General features: G+C 43.9%; 1 protein-coding gene across 4 annotated transcripts in view; it reads left to right on the forward strand.

Moving 5' to 3' along the window:
* Window positions 1–23,965, forward strand: part of LOC146179809 (uncharacterized) — a 40,525-nt gene extending 16,560 nt beyond the window's left edge. For 2 of the 4 annotated variants that reach the window (XM_084579359.1, XM_084579360.1), the window contains one exon: window positions 13,322–14,601. In XM_084579359.1, coding sequence (XP_084435485.1) covers window positions 13,322–13,795 — 474 coding nt within the window. In that variant the 3' untranslated portion in view covers window positions 13,796–14,601. Of the gene's footprint in view, window positions 1–13,321; window positions 14,622–23,027 lie in introns of those variants that run through there. The other 2 variants (XR_014700778.1, XM_084579361.1) reach the window with 2 other exon arrangements.
* The last annotated feature ends 1,888 nt before the right edge of the window (window positions 23,966–25,853 follow it).

Consider the following 25,853-nt stretch of genomic DNA (forward strand, 5'->3'; position numbering starts at 1 on the left):
AAACATGGCTACTAATGCAACCAAGTTTGATTTCATGTGAAAACCAAAGCCTTGCACGAACATGGTATCACTTTTTGCTGTTTATGAGTTTTAAAAGGCAATAAATGATAATTGCGCATGTCAGTCAAGTGCTGTAAGACCGCACATGCTGCGCCTCCACTTTTTGCCACCGCTGCCTTATGCTTCGTGCTGCACAGTGCTGTGAATGTCCGCCCGTTTCTTCTCCTTCCCTATTTCTTGCTGCACTTTTACTCTCCTTTACTTTCTCAACAGACCGCGCGCGCCTCCTTTCCATGTTTTTAGACAGCTTTACTTTTTTTTCCTACGCGCTACATACTTTCCCTCATGGCTCCAAGGCCTCCGTAAAGTAGACTTCTCGTGATTGCTGCTAAGCCCTGTGGTAAAGCCATATAAAGGAACACTCGCTGTTATTTTTTTGTTTTCAAATACAAAAAATCTGGCGCGCAGCGATGTTATATCGTGAAAGTTGTCGCTGCGGCCAGGCGCACTTTACTTCTATAACCAATTTTCGCCAAAATCGTGTTTACTATAAAGCGGAAAAAAATGTACAGTTTTCTATGGAAGACAAACAGGGATTTCAGTATCACTTTACTTACTATATCAGAGTTTTTACTATATCCAAGTTTACTGTAGCGGAGTTCTACTTAATTTTACCTTATGAACACCTGTACGATGGAAGTCTGTATTAAGTAATAGCGACAGCTCATATGCAGTTTCAGCAAATGAAGTAAGAAACACCGTGAACATGATGGGTGCTGAACCAACACATAGAGGAAGTACAGCGTATCTTGCCCGGTTTTTCCCACATTCAGAAATTTGTGCACATAGCCTGTTGTCCCACATTGCACCCACTAGGATGTTAGCAGCGGTTTGAGCTTCAATAGTCATAGCAAACCCACCTTGCCACAGAGGCCGCATTTTCAAGCACTGGCCGGGATCTTTAAAAGCGAAAATAATGCTTACAGGTACCGGCACAGAAGAAGTGCAGTAGACAAGAACAAAGAGGACGACGAGACAAAATGCTGAACTGTCAACTTTTAGTATCTAAAAGTAAAGTGAGCCTTATTTAAGAGAACTTAGTAGGAAATATGGCTGAGACAACCAGAACTGGAGAACAAAGAAAAGAAGAACCACTGCTGCAGGGAGATCAATAAAGAAAGATGTGCTACCAAACCAAAAAGAAAAAATACGAAGGCCACAAGCCAGCTAATATTCCACAGAATCTAGCTGCGGTGAAGGTAATATCAGCAGATGTGGTGAGTCGGCACGTGCAACCCTACCCAACATCAGTACCCTACCAGGTTCAGGTGCCTAGCGCCACCCAGGTGGCAATCCGGAAACTGAGAAGAAAAAAAGAAGATGAGAAGAAAGAAGTCACAAGATGAACTTTTGATTCCATACTCAGCGCTCGGCGGGATGCAGATCAAGTGTCTCGGGGGAGTAGTGCACGAGAAAACGCTGCTTTGTTATAATGCTATCCAATTAATGTTCATTAAATTTGTTGAATTGCAATTAATTGTCATTGTTTAGGACAACCGACGACTTACAAGTGGCATACACATGTTACATTGAAGTTCGAAAAAATACTCAAGAAATGGGCAGGCAAGACTGCATCAGGGCCAACCAGAACAAGTGGGAAAAATAAGCGAAGTGAATGGTTGTGAGATCACATCTGAAAGTTAAACAGCAATGAGGATAGAAATTGTTAGGCAGCTAAAAGAACAAAAGCCAATCACGGTCATAAACAACAGTCATAAACAAGCTCTAAAATCTCAAAATAACGCATGACAGATAACAATTTGATACTAAAAATGTGGCTAAAAGAAGAATAGGTAACAGTTCCTTATTGGAAACAAGGATAACAAACAACAAAGAACATGGCTAAACCTATGATGAAAACAGATAATAGCAAGCTCAGCAGCAGTGATTGATTATGAAGAGCAACAACAGGAAGCGTTGTGAATAGAAACAAGCATATTGCCGTGTGCCTCTCGGAACCGAGGAAAAAGACTGAGTGTGTGAGACTGATCCGTGCAGTGGTTGTCCTTGAGAGGTGGAACTCAGCAAAAGGGGAATTGTACCTGGCTGCTCCACCAGAAAATGTAACGAGTAGAAGGCGGCAACCACTGAACAGATCAGTCTCACACACTCAGCTTCGTCCTCTTTTTCCTCGGTTCCGAGAGGCACGCAGCAATATTCTACACTGTTGCCGAAATCTAGAGTTTTGGGAGAGAAAAGATGGATACTTTTTTCTCTGACTGTGAAATTGAAAGCTTGCTCTTGCACTGGTCATCTGTATGCTGGCAAGGTCTTGTTATCTTTTATGTTACCTTGTTGCCACCTTCCTCTATCAGTGCTGCTTTTGCAAAATCAAGCCAGTAGTGTGAACGCAAAATGTTACTGTCACATTAATAAATGCTAAGGTGCCAGGATGGTTGGACACTGGCACGATGGTTGTGTTCCTTCAGTATCTCGCTTAAACAGTGACCAGTCTGATCTTGTATATTTCGTTTGAAGTATAATAACGGATTTAAAGCAGTGAACAAGGGGCTGCCTGTGAAGAGTGGTGCAAAGGCTCTTCTCTTGCTTAGGCCTCTTTGCGCAATCACATACATAAGACAACTGCTCTGAAGCACTGAAAACAACCCCAACTTCTACCTTTTTTTTTTCCCCTCAGTGTTTCTCAGGTTGTAGAAAATCAGATGCCTGTAAGGTAGAGCAACCAATTTCTTTTGGGACATTTGTGTTCCTTCAGCGACAGGTTATGTAGATTTCTTGAGCGTAGCTTCAGCAACCAAGGTCAGAAGCTTGGGAAGGTAACCTGCTTTTTTCAGTCTGGCTCTCTCTCCTCAGGAACATTTTTCAGTGCTGTAAGTAGAGTATTCTGTGTGTGCATTTTTTTTTTTGGACATGGCTTGAAGTATATATTTCTTTTCATCAGTTTTGAGTGAGTCACATTAAACGTGAGAACAGACCTGTTGCCCTTAGTTTTGTAAAGAAAACAAATGTAGGTAGTCCACCCTAAATTCAAGGCTTAACTATATAAATTGCAAGAAGCCTTTTTCTGGCTACTAATGAATTAAAATTAGGGTGTCAAGCATTGTGAAAAGATGGCTAAGTCACTGGGAGTTGCTGGTAGCTTAGCGGTGTGATATTCATACTTCTTTCTGTTAATTAATTGGGTGTTTATTATAGGCTGTACCTTGAAATGTAAAGACTGTACCCTCCTTTGCTGATAGCCGAGTGATATGTAGGAATGAAGCTGATAAAGAAACAGTATCAATAATGACTTTGTTTAAGCTGCATTCAACTTATGGATTTTTATAATTATTTATAGTCGCACACAGCTGTGCTTTTGTACAAATTGCTTGGTGTAAATCTGTCAATGTAGTCTGTGTTTTGTAATCTATTAAGTTCTTTTGTTTTCATACCTTGCAACGACTCATATTTAGTGTTAGCATAGTTAGGGGTGTGCGTTCTTAGAGCTCACTAGTGAAGTTCAGTTCAGAGGATTTGTGCAATTTAGTGGGGAGCACAATGATTGAGCTGCTAGTTCACTAGAGCCTACTGGTGCACTGAGTGCCTTGTTTTACGGAAACAGAGAAATCAAATCTGCAGCTGCTCTAATGATATAATGTGGTGAGGATAAGCTTTTTCTCTGCTTCAAGCCATGGGAATGCTAATACGATTCTAAGTGCACTGGACAGTTTTCAAGAAATCTGTAAACATTCTTTTGATTCGGTGCTTTCACAACGTTGCCTTCTTGAAGGGAAGAAAGAAATGAACAAAGCACGACTCCTTCTAATGTCCACCATTGGAGTTTTGCACACTAATCATCCTCATGCACAAAACTGTGGGAAGAGAGTTTAAACAGAATTTCACAAACTTAGAGTGAAAACTGTGTCATTAGGCAGCTCAGGCAATTATATGTTTAGTTGAGCAGGTATTGACCATCGAACAAATGAGTTGCCAGCATAGGACACACTGCTCTTGAACTGAGGTTGAATACAACTTAATTAAGCTGTATCCAGTTACCGTTGAAGAGAAGTAAGTGATAGTGACAGTCCATGTCAGGATGTAATCCAGATTCTTTCCTTGTTGCCTCTATAAAAAGCTGACTTTTGGACCAGAATATAAGCTCAAGAATTATAATGCATCTGGCTTGTTTGGAAGTGTCAAGCTTTCACAGGTGGTAGTGCTACGCCAATCGCGCCATTATGTGCCAATCTGACTTGTTGCGCCAGCTTTGTCTAAACAATTTACGTGATAATTGGCCACTGCAAGTATACAATGCCAAATTTAGACATTGAGCAACCTCGCTTTATGCCCTCGCTGGAAGAGGATGCAACCGCATTCAACGTTTATAGGTACTTTTTTAGATCCATAACTCCTCACAGTGCCAATAAGGAACAGGCGGCCTGTCCCCTTCACCGCAGCGCTGCAGTCGCAGGTTGACCTAGGCGAGCGAGAGTCGCCTGCTAGCGCGCAGCGTTTTGCACGAGCACTCGCATTCTAATCATCATTGCGCAACCGCTGTGTTTTGTTTTCAGCTCTTGCCCGGAGGTATTTGATAACATAGCGCTTAGCGCTTTTGCAAACTTAAGAGTGGCATCCTGAGCAGTTTCACAAGTGGCTGTTTTGTTCAGGCAATGAAAAATGCATGCTTCGGTTCTGCTTCGCCAGAGATGAACCTAACCTTGCTACTTCAATGGCTTCAGATTATCCGCCGAACCAGTTTTTCATGACTGGCTGCTGTTTTGCCAATTTACTTTTGCGTTTTATTGCAGCAATACTAGTGCAAATAAAACCCACTGCTGTGCCTCAGTGGCCATGGCCCACGGCTACTTTCGTGAAAGCCGCGAGTTAGATACTGGTGTAGGTGAAATGCAAGAGTAACTCAAGGCCTTTGGCATTAAAATAGAGAAATTTTGTTCACAAACACACCAAACATCATTGTTGACAAATTTGCTGTAAAATAATTTATCAGACAAGCTTCGCTTTCTTTCTTTCTTTTTGAGCTCTAACGGCACTGATATTTTCAAGGACTTTGCTCGCACGTAGAAGTGCATGTGCATCACTAAATAAAAGTGAATTTATTAAGCTGCAAACACCTTAGCATGCTCTGGGCAGCCAATGCCATTTATGCCTTTCTTCACAAGAGAATTCAGCACGTCCCAAAATAGATCGCTGAACAACTCGCCCTTTCTAGCCTGTTTTATAGTTTGTTCTACCATGCTTGCACAGGCAAACATCTTTTAGGAACGGTATGCGAGGCTGTCACTGACATACTCATGCTCAATAATGAGCATAGCCTCACGCCAAGTGCGTCTGCTTTCCAGAGTTCACATTGCATTTTTTTTTCTTTTTTTCATTTTGAAAGCCACATAGCCTGCAAATAGTACTAGGTTGTTTCTTCTGGTGATGAAACTCTGTATCTGTGGTCGTTAGAAGCATGGGAGAGGTCCCTGAATGGCGTTGCGCCATCATTTCCTGCTAGACCCGTTCTTTCATAGCTTTTATCTGGATGTGGGCATAGCGACACTTTTCTCCGAGGCTCTCGAAGGCACTGAGTAAGACACAGTCAGTTCTCGTCTCACAGTTTCCTTTCACAGTCACTTCAACAGGTGTGTAAAGAGAAAGCAGCCTAAATAATTGGCTGAACTTAAGCCACTGTAGAGTGGTCTTTGTCACCTCCAAACGACCTCACTGGGCCAAAGAATCTCTGCAATAAAAAAAATAATTATATATAAGCATTATTTCCAGGCTTTTTCTTCGTGCCAGTCTAACTACCTCAAGTGGGTTTTAACTTCGCTGTGAGAATATAACTGACACTCTTGTTGTTATCGGCCTATAGCTCTAACAAGTTGCCCTGCTAAGTCTGAAAATATTTTAAATATTAGAATAATTTATTTTTTTTACTAGACTCTCGCAAACTTCTCAACGTTCATCAGTGCGGCTTCAAAAAATCATGCTCGATAGTTGACCATCTAGTTGGTCTCGCAAACACCGTCCGGGAGGCATTTATACACAGACAACACTGTCTTGCTATCTTTTTTGATCTTGACAAGGCATACGATACCACTTGGAGGTTTGGAATTCTTCACGACCTAGCAGAGCTAGGCAGGATTTCATATCTAGCCGTTTTTTTTATGTACGCCTATGCGCAACACTTTCGAGGAGCTTTGTTCAAGAGAACGAAGCACCTCAGGGCTATATTTTAAGCGCAACCCTTTTTGTTGTCAAAATGAATTCAGCTAGCAAAATAATTCAAAAATGTATTATGTATTGAGTTTGCATTGATGATCTCCAGATAGCTTGTACATTCACCAATATTTCAACATGTCAGAGACAAATGCAGTTGACTTTAAACAAGCTAATAACATGGGCAGATAAAAATGGATTCCAGTTTTCCCCTCAGAAAACAGTGGCAGTAATGTTTTCACTGAAACGAGGCATACATACTGACCCGACTTAATACTTGAAAGGAACTATTTTGCCTTTTAAAGATGAGCATAAATATTTAGGTGTAACTTTTGACAAAAAACTAACATTCCTACCTCGCATAAATGCACTTAAAAAGAAAGCCTCTCAATCCCTTAACATACTCAAAGTTCTCTCAAGGAAACACGAGGTCCGTGACTGAACATGTCTATCACACGTCTACCGCTGTTTTGTACACTCCAGTTTAGATTACGGCTGCATTGTATATGGTCTGCGACACCGTCATATCTGAAGCGATTAGACCCAATACATAACCTTGGTTTACGTCTTTCTAATGGCGCGTACAGAACATCCCTCATTAAAAGCATCTGCATAGAAATAAATGAACCACCCCTTGCAGACAGGAGAATGATGCTTACATGTTCATACATACTCAAAATAAGATCTTTACCAAAACATCTCTGTTACCCCTTAGTTACAAAGTACTCTTCCAGAACACTGTTCATAAACAAACCCCATTCAATCAGGCCCTTAGTACTCCGCTTTGAAGAAATATGCCATGATTTAAAAGTACTGGATGCACTTCCAAATATTGCCCAGAGACAACATTTATTGCCGCATTGTACAGCCTTCCCTCCACATGTGACCTCACACTGACATCCTTCCAAAAAAAATCAAACACCACATAAACACATTATGCAAGAATGCCTATCACTGCGAGAAAAGTATATGAAATACACAGAATTTTTTACAGATAGCTCAAAAACAGCAAATTATGTTGGATGTGCTGTTGTGCAAGGAAACAGATAAAAAGTAATAATGCTACCTAACAGTGCATCAGTATTTACTGCAAAATGTTATGCTATGTAACTGTAGAAAAAATTACGAAACAGAACTGCGAAAAAAGCATAATATATATCGATTCTTTATTTGTCTGCTTAGGGCATTACATTCTAAAAATTGCTTACGGCATTACATTCTAAAAATACAGTTGAGCCTATGGTAGGAAGCATCATTCACGGCATAGAAAAAATCACAACACAAGGCCAAACCATAATATTTTGCTGGGTTCCTAGCTATGTCGGGATGGAAGGCAACGAAAGAGCCGACTTGTAAGCTGCACACGCTCGAAACAAGAAAATAAATAAAATACACACCCCCACAAATATTGCATCAGGTTAGTACAAAGGAGCTTGAGAGATAAATGGTAGAATAAATGGAATAATGAAGACCAAAATAAGCTACGCACACTAAAACCCATAATAGGAGAATGGAAGTCATGTACACAGAAGGACTGTTTCAGTGAGGTGATTTTGTGCCATTTTCAAATTGGACATACACACCTGACGCATAATTTTTACTGAGAAAAGAGCATGAACCTTTATGCGAAAAATGTAGAGGTGAGTTCACCATGAACCACATTCTGATCTCGAGCACAGAGCTTGAACTGTTACAAAAAAAATATTTTACTCCATTCTTTAATGAACACATCCCATTCCACCCCTGCTTACTGTTAGGAAACAACCCACTTGTTGAAATTTCATCTGTTTTGTAGCGAAAGCTACACTGCGCTAGGTTTTCAAGCCGTCGGAGTGGCACCGGGCCACGTGACCATTGCAACTGTCACGGGGTATAGACCAACATTTGGGCCAGGAGTTGGAGGAGGAAAGAAGAGAGAGAAGAAAAAGAAGCAAGAAGAAGAAGAGATAAAGGAGAAAAAGAAGGAAGAAGGAGACAGATAACTCAGTAGTTGATGGAGGCGAACGGCAGTAGCGAGTTGCTAGGACAGAAGGTTCGTTCGAACATTGTGCCAGCGACACATTAAATCCAGGTGTGCTCAGAAAAATTTGCAGCAAAACTCACAGCTTTCACTCTATCACTAGGTACAAGCCATGCTTAAACCCCAACAATTATTTAGTTTTCTTATAAGCTGTAATTTTAACACTTTTCACTTTCACCCATAAAAGACTCTCAGCAACCTTGTATTTGGTGCATGATGGCCTGATGAAAAAACCCAGCTCAACTCAACTCTTGTTGCATAGGAAGTCTATAACAGACAGCACTGGCATCAATGTCACATGCAGGGACTCAGTGGTTTGATTTGATGCAATGAGTTTGATATTTCCTCTTGCTTCTGTCTGGCTCATTATGTCCAGGAATTCCTCCAAAAACTGAAAGAATGTGTGTAAATGCGTATTAAACTAGAATTGATATGATGCACTATAATATAAAAATTATTTTTTTTTTCTTCTCACACTAAAGTATTTCTGACTGATTCTTCTATATTGAGTACACAGAAGCTGCTTACCTTAATTCTGGAAGAACCTTTTCTTATTCCAGCTTGAAGATTCTTGGCATTCAGGATGTCAAAACGATTATTTAGTAGCAAAGTCACATTTCAGTCCCTGCGCTGTCAGCAAAGCCAGGTACTTTTAGCTGCCGGTAGACCTTTAATCCCCTTGCCACACTGCAGCTGAAAAAGAGTTTCCTGATTTTACTGCAGCCACAAGTCGGCAAGCTTCAGAATATAGAAGCTTAACATGTTGTTCGCCAATCAATAAACACTGTTTACACTGACAACAGGAACTGTGTGTAGTAGAAGCATGCATGTGCAGTATTTAATCTGGAAATATAACACGTTGGCAAGGAAAGGCATCCGAAATATCGTAGGCAAACATTCATGGTCTGAAGCCTCTGTTGCTTGACATGATACTCTGTCAGTTTTGGCACCACCTTAATCTCAGCCTTTTTCTCTGCCTCATAAAGCCGTTCGTAGTGATGGTAGTTCAGTTGATGGTCCCAAATCTGCAATAAAATTGCTACCCGTGCAGGGAGTAAAAGCAAGGCACACATGCGTATTCAAAAGAAACAATTCTCCAAATATTAAGACGGCTCGGTTATAACTTACCTCTCCATACTTTTGCTTCATCGAATGATTTCGGTCACAGTTGATTATGTGCAGCATGCCGCATATGAAATGTAGAAATGCACCGTCAGGAAGGCACGGGTGCTCCATCTTGCATTGGGCCCTGCCAAGCTTTTCACTGACACCAAGGTGCTTCCACAATGACTTATTATTTCCAGCTCCATCACTGATCACAGCCAAGACTTGGTCACCATGCTGGTGAAGCTGCAGAACCGAATTTACCACTATTTTTTCTAGCAGCCAGCCTTGTGCTGCTTCCTTTGTGGCATAGCTTGCAATGGGCTGAACCCATGAATCAAATATGGGATTGAACATTATCCAAGATAATGTTGCTAAGATCCACTTTGGCAACATCCCCATAGTTTATTAATCCACCAAATTTGCAAGATGTTCTGCTAAATTCAGTTGTTTCCCGCAAATTCACCTCATCAATTATTATACATCCATAGGTTTGATGTTCTGGCTTACCTGCCATTTCAAGCTAAATGCTTCTGAGGGCAAATTTGTTCAAACCGTACTCACATGGCAGACCCCTCAGCAGCTGCACGAGACAACATGTACTTCGGAAGGGAAGAACTTTCATGCTAGAAACGGCCTTGTAACCCTTCGGGCTTGTTAGCTGCAAGAGTAAGCAGACCATGAGCCAGTTGGTTGTGTATCTATGACCACGAGGCAATTTTGCGGCCTGCTACATTACTGCTGCTTGGAGGCCATTTTTTGTACCTCAGGCAAATCTTGGATGATTTCATCCAGAGTCCTTGTCAACACATTCTTCAGCTTCTCACTGAATTGCTTTTCATCTTGTTTTTTTTTTGTTTTGTTTTGTTTTCATTCTCGTGCTGCAGTGGCACGGATTAGTTGCTTTCTCAGCACACTTGCTGCCACAGGCACATTTTTCTTCGGTGGGGTCAATGTTGCCCTCCGCTTCACACATTTTGCCACGTTGATGCACATAGTACATGTTTCTTCGTCTGCACTAGACAAAACAGCGCAGTCTTTGTTATAGAGCATACTTCTAGCATTTTGGGCGTCGCTGCTGCAGTTGGCAACATCAACATCAGAGCAACTACGGCAAAATTGTTTTCTGCACACAATCTGCAAAATTGCCTCTACATCTATCACTGAAAAAACCTGAATGTCAGCATCCCACTTGTGCAACAACCTTCCATTTGCTTGGACAGCGTAGGTAGGGTCCTCACGAAGTACGACACTTTTCAGTATGGTGTAAACACCTTCTTTCATTCCAGCGTTGTAAAAGAGAACCTCTTCGTACTTTCCTGTCTCCTTCAAGGGCCACCATTCTGCACCTTCTGGGAAGCTGTATCGACGCATTTTCCACAATCTGTGCAAAATCAATGCTTTGCACGGGACCAGACAATATTTTAGGAATTTGTAGGTGGGACTCCGTAAATGTGGCAAGAGTGCCGCTTTGATAAACACGCTGGATCTTTTTTTGGCTACCGCCGTCATTTGCGATTTCTCAGTAAATAGCTCAGAATGTTCGGGAATTGACACGAAACTGCATCAGGCTTCAGTGCCCAACACCCACGTCCATCTCGACAACCTGACAGTCAGTGACATGCTTTTACGCCTTCACAACCTCATCTGCCACAAAATGTATGTCACACACCTTGCAAGTCTTGCTGAGCACTTTGTCAGCACGTAGAATAGCTCGAACTTGAACCCACCTTCCAAGAAGCTCCGGATCGGACGGCGGCGTAAAAAAGAGCGTTTCTCCGGGTTGCTATTGTACCCGCTAATACAGCCGGGCACGAAGCAAGATGGCATCGTCGCGCTCGAAAGCTGCTTCACAGCCAGCAGCGTTTGTTGGTCTGAGTGCACTGTAGTTGTCGATGGAGACCACGTGTTCGTAGAGTGCACAGGAAAAGAAAATGGACAAAAAAAGCAATGACAAATGCGCACGAGCCAAGTAGGAACTGCAGAGTGGAGCTGCGCACGCACTGGCGACCGCGTAAACCTCAACTGCAGTGCCCTCTTACCACCCAGGTACAAGCAGCGCCAGCTTTCAGAGAAGGAGTTATGGAACTAACAAAGTACCTGTAAACGTTGGCCACATCCATATACATGACAGTTTGGTTCAATACTCACTAGTGCTGCTTGTCCTAAACCTGTTATCACTGTGGGTTTCATTACAGGCTGGTGGCACGAGCCTTTCCGAATTGTAAATAATAGCAGCCAATTAATTCCACTGCTCTTTGTAGTAGCTGTCATTTGTCTATTTTTCTTTTGTGAGCTCGTCGAAAAATTTTTAGAACGCTTACACTCCTAAATAATTCGGACTGATGGAGCACAGAATTAATTTTCACACATTTGGATTAAAGCCAAGCCTTTATTTCGACACCCGTTAATGGACCTTTATCCAGTAGCGCACCCCTCTTGCAGCTACCTGGTGAAATATGTTTGATGTGATGGGTTACCGAGAAATTGGGCAGAAATTCATTCAAACCAGCGAGGTGGGCTTCATTAGTGGAGAGCAGGACTAGTTTGGCCTAACCTTGGCAGAAGTGCCCGAGTCATCTTTGCACACGTCATGCATGACACACTCCCCCTGTTAACCAATGATAATAAGACGCTGGTGAACCTGGCCCTATCTTCTCGCAGAGAAAATGCAAGCGTATATTCCAAAGGCTTATGCTAGCGCTGCACGCAGTTATTGTGCAGCAGTTTGTGTCAATGAAGTGATGGACAGCGTTGCATGGAACAAGCGCGTGTAGCAAACTACTCCCCTCATTTTCGTGTGCCATCCCGGTAAAATGGCCTCCGAGGAGCATTCACACATGCGCAGTAGCGCTACTTGAACGAGGTTCATTTGGAACGTTGGATAATTTTAACTAGGAGCTTGGTCCCAGCCAATGCCGATGTACGTCGATGTTGTCAGACGCTTGCTAATTTGGATATGAGTGGGCTCACTTTGGTTCTTTCGGACTAGGGATCACGTTGAGTTAAGGCATGTACCTGCAGCAATCACCGAAACAGATCTCCCTGAACCTGAATTGCACGTAACAGTAGCGCCCGTTCTTTGCCCCACCGCAGTGGTGCAGTGATGCCCAAATACTGTGCCGGAATACCTGGGTTCAATCCTGGCGTTTAAAATCCCCAGGTGGTTGAAATTTCACTGGAGCCCTTCACTATGGCACCCCTTTCTGTCTTTCTGCTTTCACTCCCATCTTCCTCCTTTCCCTTATGGCATGGTTCAGGTGTCCACGGAACAAGTGTGTCAGATACTGCTCCTTTCCTTTCCCTGAATTAATAATTATTATTGTTATTAGTGCCCGCGCACGTTGTGCACGCTGCGGCAGGTATGAAGATGTTCAGAAGTTGACCATTTCTGAAATTATGCTCAGGCGCATAGTTTTGGATTCGCTTCTACTTCATGTCATTTCGTGGCTGCGATTTAGTGCTGTTTGAGGCGTCACTGTTCTTTTATTTTTGTTTTCGGATCGTGTTACAATGTTGTAACACATACGCATGTCCCACACATGCATCCAGATTCTGCTTCCAGCTCATCATGCTCCAGTCACCACCATTCTCTGGAGGGCCTTCTTTGAGTGGCATTTGCCGCTGCATTCTTGAGTTGTGTCCGACTGAAGCTTCTTGTGGTGATAGTTCATTTTTTGGCATGCCATTTGCGAATTGTGGAAACAGGGAGTCGTGTAAAACCGTGCCATTGGCTTGCACTTGAAACAAGGACTCATTTCTTCCCAAAGCATATTCTTTGCTCTAATTAATTGGGAAATTTTCGGTGCCACCTGATGTGATGATTCTGGGCAGAAAAGCTGAACATTACACCAAGAAATTCTAAGATCAGCCCCCAAATTTTTACACGATGCAGTTATGTTTCCGAGAAATCTGCAGCAGGTAAAGGAACCAGCTTTCATTCGGCTTACACTGTTTTGCATGTGTCTGTTACAGCTGACGACTAACACAACACGCCTCAAAAACGAGATCGCCGCTGGGAAGCTGAAGCTCATCTCCAAGCAAGCGAGAAAAAGTGATGTGTGGAACAAATTCTTCGAGCTTGTCGACGCCAAGACCTTGTCGCCGTCAGGGCACGTGCAGTGTAAAAGTTGCGAGCGATTTTTTCGTTATGACGCCGGTAAGACGGGGACCTCACATCTGAACCGACACAAATGCAAGCCAACAGCCGAGCACGCCCCTGCCACACCATCCGCAGTTCCTGCTAGCGTTAGAAACAGCTTGATGGCAGCCTTTTCCAGTTGGTGCGAAAAGAGTGCGCGGTCTTCTTTTGACGTTTCTTGTTACGATGACTTGTTAAAGATTGCCGATGACCTCATCGCCACTGGCGCGCGCTATGGAAAATTATCTGCAAAGCAATTGCTGCCGTATCCTGGTGAATTGCCTTGCCAATCATTGGAGGGACTGTGAACTTTAAGGCCTGGTCGTTTCATTTCATTACAACTACAATTAAGCATTACAATGGTTTTGCAGCATCCAGAGTTTTGACAGAGCATGCTTATAGCAAAGTGACTTGTTGGGTGATTGGTTGGACATTATGTTAAAACAGCATTAGAAACACGGACAGATAGAAAGACAAACATAGTAATAGGCCGAAACCGATACCAAACTGCAAGAGAAATTATTGAGGCTGTAAACATAGCAGATGGTTAAGAAACATGCTTAAGCAGCACTTCCCTAATACTTCATGCGAAGGAAATGGCTTTTTTGGAAGGGAGAGGGTGACGTTTTATGTCATGCGACGGAACTGGTTGTCCACTTTCTAGCACTCTCTGTGTATATAAAAAACATGCTTCATGAATAAAACCTCAGTTGTCAGTTCAGAGCAATGTGTGTTTGTCTTTCTATCTGTCCGTGCTTCTAGCACTGTTTTAACATAATGCTTATAGACACAAGCGGAATTCGAGTCTGCAGTATTGCAAATACAGTTTTCTTTGCCACTGCTTTGAACCCCTGCTTCATTGCATGAGCATGCGGTCGCTAGTATGTGCCGACCGAAGTTCGAATGCGTATCTGGCAGTTTGAAGCCTATGCTAGTCACACTTGATTGAATCCGTGGTTCAAGTGGATGTGTCATTTCAGAGGATTGCACTGTATTATGATATCTCGACATATTCGAACATGGAGTTATGGGAAAGACTCCCGAGCCTTTATTGCCCGATGTCTTCATACTGGAGCAATGATAGGAAAGACATGTGGCACAATCTGTTAGGTAGCGCCACTTACACTACATGTACTATGTCCAAAATGATTTCAAAGACTGGGAAAACATATTGTCACATTAGGCGGTGCATGCGCATAAGGAAAGAAGAAGGCTCGTGAGTTCTAGAGAAGACGACGTTCAACAGAGTCGGCTGGTGCCTGCAGAAAACGTCTGTTGTTTGAAAGCATTGTCTTCCGTGTCCACCCTCTACTCCAAGCTGAACTACCCCGTAACACCTTGATGGAGGTGCTCCACCAATCTTAACCAACCTCCCTCCATTAACCAATCTCCCTCCCCGAGTGAGGTGATTGTTTTACTGCCAGTCTGTCACTTGTCACAGCTGTGCACGAAGGCTGCTGCAAATTCGTAGGCTATGCGCTGGCTTTCTGTAAAGCCCAGAGAGGGTGCAGCGAGTCAGTGCACTAAAACATTTGGTAGAACTGAGCTTAATGGCTTAGTGCACCAATCAGCATGAGCTGAGTGGCATTTGCCACTGAAAGATGTGGAGTGGTACAAATTTTCGGATCTAGGCCGGGACTGCTGGCACCAAGCTTTGCTCTTTATCCCTGCTCTTTCCCACAGCAATGACGTAGAGCAGTCTGAAAAGTCGTTAGAGCCTGTGGCGTGCCACGGCTGGCCATCTGAATTGGCCACGACCAATGGAAGCCTTTGGTGTGATCAAGTGCTACTATCCTTTCACCTACAACTGAAGTGGAATAACGGAGTTGTAGAGATCGCCAGGCAGGGGCGATCGCGGCCACATTTATTTGAGGAGAAGCTGAAGAGGTGACGTCGGCAGCATCCGGCCGAGGCGAAGGTCGCGAGTGTTCCTAAGCTCGCAGCACGAGAGGGCAAAATTAACTGTGATGAAGACAGCGGCTGTGGGCTGCGATGTACATATGCACGGGTCACTTGCGGTAGGCATAAGCTGACATGTTGTTGCTGCCTGATAGGGGCTTGGAAAAGCGGGAGGTGCACAACAAATGCAGAATGAGGGGCCATAGGCTCTGTAACACGAACCAGAGATGTTGCGTCGCATAGCACGTGGTGTTTGAGCGAGGTGGCTGCGGAGCCCACTGATGCACAATTGTGATGGAGGGCGATTGCAGACGATGAGCAGGACGCTTGGTGCGAGAAATGGAGGCACGTGCTAAAGTCCGGTGCTGCTGCCTCACACGACTCGCATGCCAGCACTTAAATGATGGCAAAGCTTGCCACTTGTATGATGGGAGTGTGAGTGACGGCACAGGAGGACGGAACAGCTGAGGCTACGCTTACTGTGTCGTAGACGATAGATACGTGTGGGAGAGTAGCCGGGCCGGATGCGCTAGGCAGGAGTGGCAGGGGGCTGGCCGGAGACAGCTGCGGCGTGCTGTGCCCCGAAGGTGCAGCCGTAGACGAGAGTGATGCTGGTGAGGTTGCGGATGCTGGCGGTGTTGAAAGCGGGTCTACCGCGTCGTAGAGCGGCAGTGGGCAGTAGCTTTCGCTGAAGTACGCCAGGACGGCAGCACGCAGCTCATCGTATGGCCGGCAACTCGAGGCAGGGCAGGCAAGCTGGCAGAGGATGTCAGCTGGTAAGATTTCGGAGAGGACTGCGTGCTTGAACTGCTGGATGGTGATGCAGTTCTGGTACATCGCAGCCTCTAGCTGAGCGAACCACCCGCCGATGCCTGCAGGCCGGAACATTGGAAGCGGCGGGTCGAAAGCCGGGCCTTGCCAATATGCCATCCTATGACGCCACCGGGGTGAAGGCACGGTTCTCCGGGCCACCACAAATGTAGAGATCGCCAGGCAGGGGCGACTGCGGCCACATTTTTTTGAGGAGAGCTTAGGAACGCTTGCGACCTTCACCTCGGCCGGACGCTGCCGTCGTCACCTCTTTAGCTTCTCCTCAAATATATGTGGCCGCGGTCGCCCCTGCCTGGCGATCTCTACAGAGTAATGACTCATAAACATTCACCCGAGCATAGCCATATGGCTACAGAGGAAAGTTGTGCAACTTCACCTGACATTTACTAGTTAAAAAAGCTGTATATAAAAAGCGTATCGCTGTCATCGGGTGGATGTTAATGAACAATTTTTGTTTTTCTACAGATCTGCTGCATCTTGGGGAATTCCCTTAAAACATTCGACAAGGGGCAGTTGGCTCTGTTTTGTCAACTATCCATGTGTTCATGTTTTGGCTTGCCTGCATGGTCTTGGTGAAGGCTGTGATGCAGAGTGCTAGAAAGTGGTTGCTTGATGCTGTGCGATGTCAGGCCCCAGCAGTGGCCAAGCTGCTTAATGCAGCAGCCAGGGGAACTCAGCTGCGCGCTTCGCTATGGGTTCGATTCACGTTTTTAATTGTATGCTTTCTGTAGACATATTTTGTTATGAACTCCACCAGATGACACGTAACGTCACATTGACAATGGCAAAGGGGCTTCAGTGTCTTAGGATTTTATACTAGCAAGTTGCCGGCGCATCAGGTTTTGTTCCAGGTATCCACTATGCCATCGCGCACGTGCATGCATGCGTAGAGCACAGGACCAGATTTTGGCTATTGTCATGTAGGCGTCAGTGCCTCACTGGTTTGTCCCCACTTCCTACATCTCTGACACACACTTCCTATATCTCTGACACACACTTCCTACGTCTCTGACATGACTGGACACCTTCTGGGAGAGAGCACTCAGCAGCACTAGTTATGAAGGACTACAGTAGCTGATTGGCAGAGTGCCCTGTGCAGCCCAGTCCAATAAAGGGCCATATTGAGGGCCACTCCCCTAGGATAAGTGTGTACGCGTACGTACGAACAATAAAATCTACAACAGCCCACCAGCTAACACATTACCCTCCCTTTCAGTCGCCTGTCTATTTTGTAGTAATTCGGAAATTTTAGCTAGTTGGTACATGATTGCAAATTACCAGTGCTGCGACGAGGAACAACAACGACAAGGACAAACGCTACTATCAACTGATAGTTGATAGTAGTGCTTGTCCTTGTCCTTCTTCTCTGGTTGTTGTTCCTCGTCGCAGCGCTGGTAATTTGCAAGCATTTGCTGTCTATTTCAAAGCAAAAGTATTTCATCATATCCCAACACCAGAAAAGCCAGGGGCATTATTTGGATGGAACGATGGTAATAAACAATACAGCAACGCTAGAAAAATTAGTGCCATTGTTGAGGTACTCTATGGTGTCGAATAATAACGATGCGTCACTGGATGCATCCAAGCCCATCCATGACTGAGGCCACCATGCATGTCTCATTACCACTGCCCAATCTCCATGTGGTGCAACTTTTCCTGAATTTGGATCAAAGCTGTCGTACAACCATTCATTGTACAGCATTCCGGGTGGTGTGATACAATTTCTCAAGTTAGGTCAAGTTAGAGGCAACCTTGTGAAAGAAATTGAAAACAATGTCACGTGTGCATGCAATTGTACAGTTCCAAACAGGTTTCTGCTATTATGACTTTCAGACGTCGCATGAAGCATTGCTGACTGCATGGAGCACACATCATCATCATCATCCTTCTCAGCCTGATCAGCAAAGACAGTACCAGCAGTAAAAGTTATAATTAGTAAATACTGACTACAAGACTTGTAAATTCTCAAGTGCCGGCTGAATTAGTTTTTATTGTGGTTCTGAAGCGAGCCATAGTTGAGCATACTGAGGAAACTGCGTTGTTGCACATACCATGTACTCAGCACAGCCCATAGTAGAGCTAGTTAGCCTGTGTCTGAATTGTGCCACTAGGAATTGTACATAGGCGAAATCAGTTGCCACAATGACCGAACTTTTTTTGGCTTAACTAGACCTCCATTGAATGACCTTGTTCTTAGCTTAGTATCCCAATCAGAAAGAATGATGTCTGGTTGCAGATGTTGTCCTGTTTTGCAATCCAGAAAGCTCCAGAATACAGAAAATTTTTTCATCCTTAAAGTGAAATTTGGGGGGCTTTCGAAACATATTCAGTCTATAATTGGATTGCATTCATTATTGTCTGTTCTTTCTGGTACAAAAGAATTGTTTTTCATGATGTCAAGTTGAGGTATTTTAAATGAGCAAGAACCAGAAAACCAAAATAAGTTTCAACCTGCTTGTGATGTCCCTATACACGAATCGATGATGACCTTGATATGGGCACAAATCTTGTATTTGTTTGTTTATTTGCCAAAAAGTCGATTAGCTAATCTGACAGCTGTAGGTTAGAGCTGGAGTCACTATTTGTCTTAAATGGCCCAAGGAAGCTGAAATTTTGGTGTTGCAGAAAATGCAGGTATAAAACAGACTGTGCATTCAGTGACATCGTGCATTCAATATTGTCTGTAATTTCTGTAGAAATCTCTTTAGTTGAGGCCATGGAGTGAGTAATCTTAAAATTCAATTGCACTGGAACAGAACATCAAATTGAATTGAAATTTGGCAATAATGATGAGAAAACAGAGAACATAGAGTGAAGTTTCAGTAAAATCTGAGGAGGTTGAGAAAATTCTGGAGTAGCCCCTTTACACTTTGTAGCCAGGCCTGAGAAAGCTTGCAGACAGGGGCATAGTGAATAAGTAGAAGCAGGGAAGGCTCTTCTATAATCATGTCACGAGCGAATGAGGATTGTGGCAAATCATGTGCACTCCCAGTTATTGTTGCTTATTGGATTTACCAGCCCAAAGTTACTCGGCGATGAGAGATGCCGTAGTGGATGGTTCCAGGATATTTCGACCACCTAATGTCCTTCAAAGTGCTCGGATATCGCACAGCACATGGGCGTCTTCCTTTTTGCCTCATCAAAAAGATGAGGCCCCCCCCCCCCCTTTCCCCGAGCAATTGGGTTGAGCATTTAAAAGCAGAGCAGTGGTGCCCACAATGCCACGATAACAGAGCTGTGGTCACTGCAGGAAGCAGTAATGCAGTCTGTAAAAATGGTAGAAGCATCACAGACAGCAGTACTGTGTGAACATACTCTTGGAAATGCCATTCCACAGCCACAGGGAGCAAAAAGGTCGGAACTAGCAAGTTCAGGATAAGATGGAGAGGTGCACTCTACAAATCCAGTGCGGGCTGTAATATTTTACTGTAGTATTATGTTTTACTGACAGTTGATAATGCTGCCAGTTCTTTTTTATCTCTCTCTGTTTCCAATCCGGATGCTTCCTCTGCGTCACATGTCCGGCTACCCCAGTGCAGTGGCTCACTGGTTAGGGCTCGGTTACTGAACCAGAGTAATTGGGTTCAAATCCAAAAGGCACCCGTTTTTCGGTATGATGTACAGCTTCTCATTATTTGAGGAGCTTTTTAGTACATCAGTGGACTTTGAAGATTCTCTTGTGATCTAAATTAGTTCTTCACTATGGCATAGCCTCAGCCTCCTCTGTATACAAAATACGAAAACAGGTCAGTGAGTACTTTCTTCTGGGCGAGTTGGTTCGTATTAGCAAAAAAGGAATGAACTTGCGGGAAAAAGTTAAGGAAGAAAGAGACGTGACAACAGGACAGAGTGCAAACTCCTAACTGGTTTTATTAGAGAAACAGCAACTACATATACTATATCAATGTGACATCGGATATCAAAGGGATACAGGATAAATACGTTTGCACGCAACCAGAAAAATGCTGTTAGGGAGAGGAGGAAGGCGGGATTGAAAGAAGAGGGAAACAGAAGGAGGTTCAGTGGTGACGTAAATTGCTGAGCTCTGTGTGGCACCCAATTTGAGTTGTCTGAGCTGCTTCACGTGGTATGCACCTAGCTCTGCTAGTTTAAATGTTAATTAATTAGCTTGACTTGCAAAATGCCTGATGTCTGCCTCTGCTGAGAGTTCTTTCTGTAATGATTTTTTGCTATTTTGACCCACATATTTTCTCACTGAGAGCTTATTTCTGACGTGGTTTTATTTACGTCGTGCATTCTGTTGTCAGGGGACGGCAAGCCAATGAATACCGAAGAACAGAGAGAAGAGAGGCCATGTTCGACGACTGTGAGATGATTTTTAATGAATCGCGGCGGGCGCAAGCGCTCTTGCTTACGCCACTGCCCGCTTCCTCGTTTGTAACATTACCCGGGGTCACCAAGCGATTGCCCTGATAGTGGACAAGGAAGTTTGTCTATGTTGATGAGTCCATGGCATGACGATGGGCGTGTCTGGATAGCTCAAGAAGAAGGAAGAGAAGAGAAGGAGAGAGAAGAAGAAGAAGGCTTGGCTGCCACGATGATTCTCAGATGATGCCTGACCCAGTACACTTTTGACCCACAGGTCGCCAAGCTCTAATGGCCGATGCCAAGGTACACATCGCATGGCATGGGCTGGGGGTGATGTCTTCATGTGTAGCGGCGTCTTGGGTTGTGGGATCTTTGGTCAGTGTCTTGGTTCATTGGGACCTTTTGTCAGCACATTGGGTCAGTTGTATCATATGGGGTTTGGCTCTCTCGTCGTGCCTTGTGGTAGTGTAGGTGGCGTCTCAGGTCAGACTATCCTTCGTCGTGTGTTGTAGTTGGGGCGAGGGGAACAGGGTGGTGGAACGTACAACAAGGTCATGTGGGGTCCGGTAGGTTGGGGACCAGCCAACCGATGCCTCCTAGAAGTTGTGCTGACGGCGCAAGGAGATGCAGTGTGCCAATGCTCTGGGCCAGGATGAGGATAGATGAATTACCCAGCACTTCCACCAAATGTTACGGGACGGCAAGCCGATAAATACAGAAAAGCAGAGAGAAGAGAGATCATGTCTAATGAGTGTAAGACGATTTTTAATGAATCGTGGTGGGCCTAGCGTGAGCACTGCTGCCCAAGCCACACAAATGTTCGCAAGCATTCGTTGGAACACCCAGCTGCTGGATGAGCCACCATATTTTCTTTCTCCACCTTCTTTTATTCTTCAACCCAAGCTAGTATACATTACTTTCCTGGCTTCAGAAGCTGCACCACAAGCCATTTGTCTTTTAGAAGTGCGCGGAAGAACCATAATCCACCAGCTGAAGAGTGAGTTGTTGGAGTTTCGAAGAGCATAGCCAACAGTTGAAGGGTGGTGAAGATGACGAACTGAAGAAAAAGCAAGAGTAATAATAGTGATAGACATCTTTGCTGGGAGGTTGTGAAGAATAGTGAGGGGGACCCTAGCCAATAGGTCCGGTTGGCAGGCCAGCCTGTGCTGGGGCCCTAGGCTGGGTCCTGCAGGGCAGCCTCCCATAATTCCTCAGTGCAGGGATAGGTGACCGGAGGCAAAGAAGATTTGTGTGGCACTGTGCAGCGAGATCGCCTCCAGTGTTGAAGAAGTTCCGTGTAGGTAACGAGCGGTGATGCAGATGTTTGCTGTGAGGCAGAGTAGGGTGTCATGGGAAAGGAGCACGAGAAATGAGTATAATCTAGATATTGGCAGACCAGCGGTGCTGGGAAATAAATGGGCTGAGGAGCAAGAAATGCATACAAGTTAACAAGCACAGCACATGCAGCTTCTTGAAATTGCATCTCCTGGCAACTTCATTTTTATGTCCCCGATTCTTAATCTCTTGTTCTCCTACTGTCAACAAAAATAGCCTTACAGCGATCTTGTTAAAGTTTCCTTGCCTCTTCCTCTGCTGTGGGGATTTTACTCTTTTTGTATCGGGGCAAAATGTATTAAAACATGAGGGGCGAATGGTTGTACAATCTGTGGTCAAGATGTCATTCTTTAAGCTATGCGTGAGGGCTGTGCCTGCGAATTGATGGATGCTGAAGAAAATTTACTATATGTATTGACAAACATGTTTTATGCAGCAAGTCAGAGATTATTGAACATGTAATGCTAGATCTTTGGGGCGACATTTTCTTTTCAGACATTTCAATGAGAACGTTTAATAAATTTTTTTTTTTTTGAGTAGCAATGGACTTCATATTTCGACAGTTGATGCCGATGATTTATGGTTTTCCCTGTGATATGATAATCTTGTTACATTTGCAGGGTATGCAGAAATGTCAGATGGCTGTTTTACTATTCAGATGCTCAAGTCAGAGGTATCTGCGAGTAGTTAGCTGATTTTGTTTGCATAGGGATTGGGGTTTTGAAAACTGTCGTCTAGCCGCGCCCAAGTGTACATGGAGAAAATGACAAACTATTTATATTGAAACCAGTTTTTTGCATACCTACGCACTTCTTTGATTCGGCCAGTCTGTATGCTGTTTCATGAAGTGGTGACAGCACTGAAAAACATTGCAGCAATGGCCGAGAGGTCCGAAACCTCGAGAAACAAAGCAGCCTTGTGACGCTGCTGGTTCAAATCTCTATCGTGGCTTTCCCTGCATACCATTTAGACGGAAAGATTTTCGAAGTTATCGAATAAGTTCGGATTCATGTTTCGTCTAATGTTCGCCGCAATTTCAGGATGCCGTACCTCCACTACATCATTTCTCATGACTTGTGGTGATGCTTTGGCATATTTAATTTGACGCAATAAAACGCTTTTTACAGACGCCACGTCTCTTTGCAGAGCACCTCCAGGTGGAGCTACCACCGCCGGAGCACGGCCAGTCAACGATCGGGCCGTCTCAGACACTGCCGCTTCTGCCCAGCAGTCTTCCCCACCGTCTTTGGCCTGGTGCGCCACGAGCGCACGCACACGGGTGAGCGGCCCTTCCGGTGCGGCTTTTGCTCATTGACCTTCGCACGCAACGACAACCTGCGCACTCACATGCGCATGCACACCGGCGAGAGCCCCTACCAGTGCCGCTTCTGCGACAAGGCATTCGCGAGGACAGACTCCCTGAACAAGCATGTCCTCATGCACCACACGTGAGGCAGTATGTGCCTAACTGACTGCGCACAGGACAAGAACGTCGATTGTTACAAGGCTGTTGTAATCAATGATTTTCCATCCTTATGTTCTTCCTTATGGCACACCAGCCACAATAAAAGTCGTTACAGGTCGGTATAACGATTTTTGTCCCTGGAATTCATTGCACTTCTAGATTTCCCAATATTCGTTATCACAAGATGTTGAGTCTTTTCAGTCATTAATAGAGGGCTGAAAATTCAAAAGTTGAATGAAGCAAGGAAAGTCGTTACAGTGTTGTCATATTGACCCAATTTTATTTCCACTCGGCACTGAACTGGCACAGGACACCGTGATGATCGCACGGAAGGATGCATGCCTTTGCTTAGAGAAGGTTTAGATCGTTTCACAAGTGCCACATTCTGAATACATTTTTACCTGCACATCTGAATTCTACTGCACTTCACCACTTTATGTTCAGTCCTTTTTTAATGTGTCTTACTTTAATTAAAAAAGCACGCCAATTGTCAGCATAGCACCATACTTTGACTTCTAATTTTGCGGTCATGATGTCCAAGATTAGTGGTCAGCTTTTCTTATGCATGCCTCCTGTTCTAATGACATGCTATGTGCTAACATGATGCCTCAATAAAGTGTGAAAGTTGAAAATAGTATTTTCTTTTTTGCATGGTTCATCCCTTAGTATGACATACTCCTTGAGAACGTGGCTGTCTCAATTTAATGTTTGGTGAAGCACGAGCTCAAAATCATACTCAAAATTATGAGGATGTCTTTGGCACGTGGGAGCTCTCAGGTCACCTGGATAGTAGGCATGGACATGGTATAGACAGCTGCCTGTGTATCCAGTTGTCATCTAGGCAGTTGTCACTTGGCAAGGTGATGGGAGAATTGATACCAGCATCTTTGTATCCTGAATAAGACTTGCAACCCCTAGGCCATGTAGAGACTTAAAACGTTTTGGCTAAAGAAGCGCTTTATAATTGTTTCAGTTATTGTTTCACAAATTTGGCATCTTACGCTATGTACTATTACATATTATATAATGGGGGCAGAAACTGCCAAAGAGTGACTTAGCAGGTAACTAATTTTATGAATGGGAATGTGAATTGGAAATACGCTTGCATAGAACAGAAATGCACCCATGTCATTTGAGGCGATTTCATCATAACATGCTGCGCCGGCGGCAGGTGTCAAAAACATCCCCTTTGTAATAACAACTGGGAAAGGTTTCAGTGTCAGTTGAAGGGTGGCCGTGCAGAACAGCATAGAGTAGGTCCCATCTGCAGATGTTTAGAAACTTGTCTCAAATTATTTACATCGGCGTATTTCAAAGCTGAAATACCCTCAGAGCTGCGGTAAAATTTCGCATTACCAAACTTGTCGGCTCATTTTTCTTCCCTCGGTCATTACACTGTGTACAAATGAGGAAATTAATGTCACTTAAATAACATGCACCATATTGAGAGCATTTCACATCTGGTGCATCGTTTTTAGTATTTGATGCCGGAATATTGAAAAAAAATTAAATTTAAAAATAATATACTGATTGCTTTAAAGCCTAGACACCTGCATTTTTACATATTTTAGAAATTATGAATGTAATTTTAGTCATGATGTGACTAAGTATATGAAATGTTTGTACGAATTCATGTTTGGCAAAAAATGAAGAAGTTAGCAAAAACAAGATTGAATGCTACAGGACCTAAGAAAGAGCTACAGACCACATGTTAACAGCCTAGAGAAATTGTCTTCTCTGCTTCTTCACTTAAATATAAGTAGAGAGTCAGAAAAATATGCCTTGTAGACATTGAAGAGATGTCCCAACTTTTCTAGATGCTTAAAGACACCTGGTGAACATTTTTCACTATGTGGAAATAGATACTGAAGAAAACTTTCGTGCACAAAAATTTTTGTGCACGTTATGAAAAATACTCGAATTTATCAACAGACATTCAGTAAGTTAAAGGCTTACTTCGTTTACTCGTAGCTCATAATCGAGCATCTGCTTCAACATTGCACAATAAGTATTTTGCTTCGTCAGCCTTACTGTACCTACTGCGAGTCGAAGGCCTCTTCCATATGATATCTGATTCAGATTACCTGGTCCTGTGCAAAATACAGCCTCATGATTTTCGAAAACTTTGTAATCTCTTCTGCCTACTGCTACGTCTGTCTTCTCTTAAGAGCCATTGAGTTACCGATGGTCACTAAGAAGTGAACATCAGTCATTACCTCTTTGCATTACATGGCCTTCCCATGGCGACACCTTTATTAATGCGTAAGCGTTAAGTGGCTATGTTCGAAGGAGCTTGTCCCCAGAGTTTGTCATCACGATTGTGGTGTACTGAAAAGAGCAAGACGAAAGAGAACAAATGTATGCCAAAAAAGAGCAAAGAATCTTGCCAAGAAAATCGTGGGGCCGAAGTGGAGTCATTAGTTAATAAGTTATACCTAAAAAAGCCATTCAGATGTTGAAATAGCTGAGCAGGCTAATGTCGACGTCCAAATGGACGTGGCATCACA

Source organism: Amblyomma maculatum, chromosome 9 (genome assembly GCF_055883805.1).
Source record: "Amblyomma maculatum isolate TAMU_Amacu chromosome 9, ASM5588380v1, whole genome shotgun sequence".
Lineage (NCBI taxonomy): Eukaryota > Metazoa > Arthropoda > Arachnida > Ixodida > Ixodidae > Amblyomma > Amblyomma maculatum.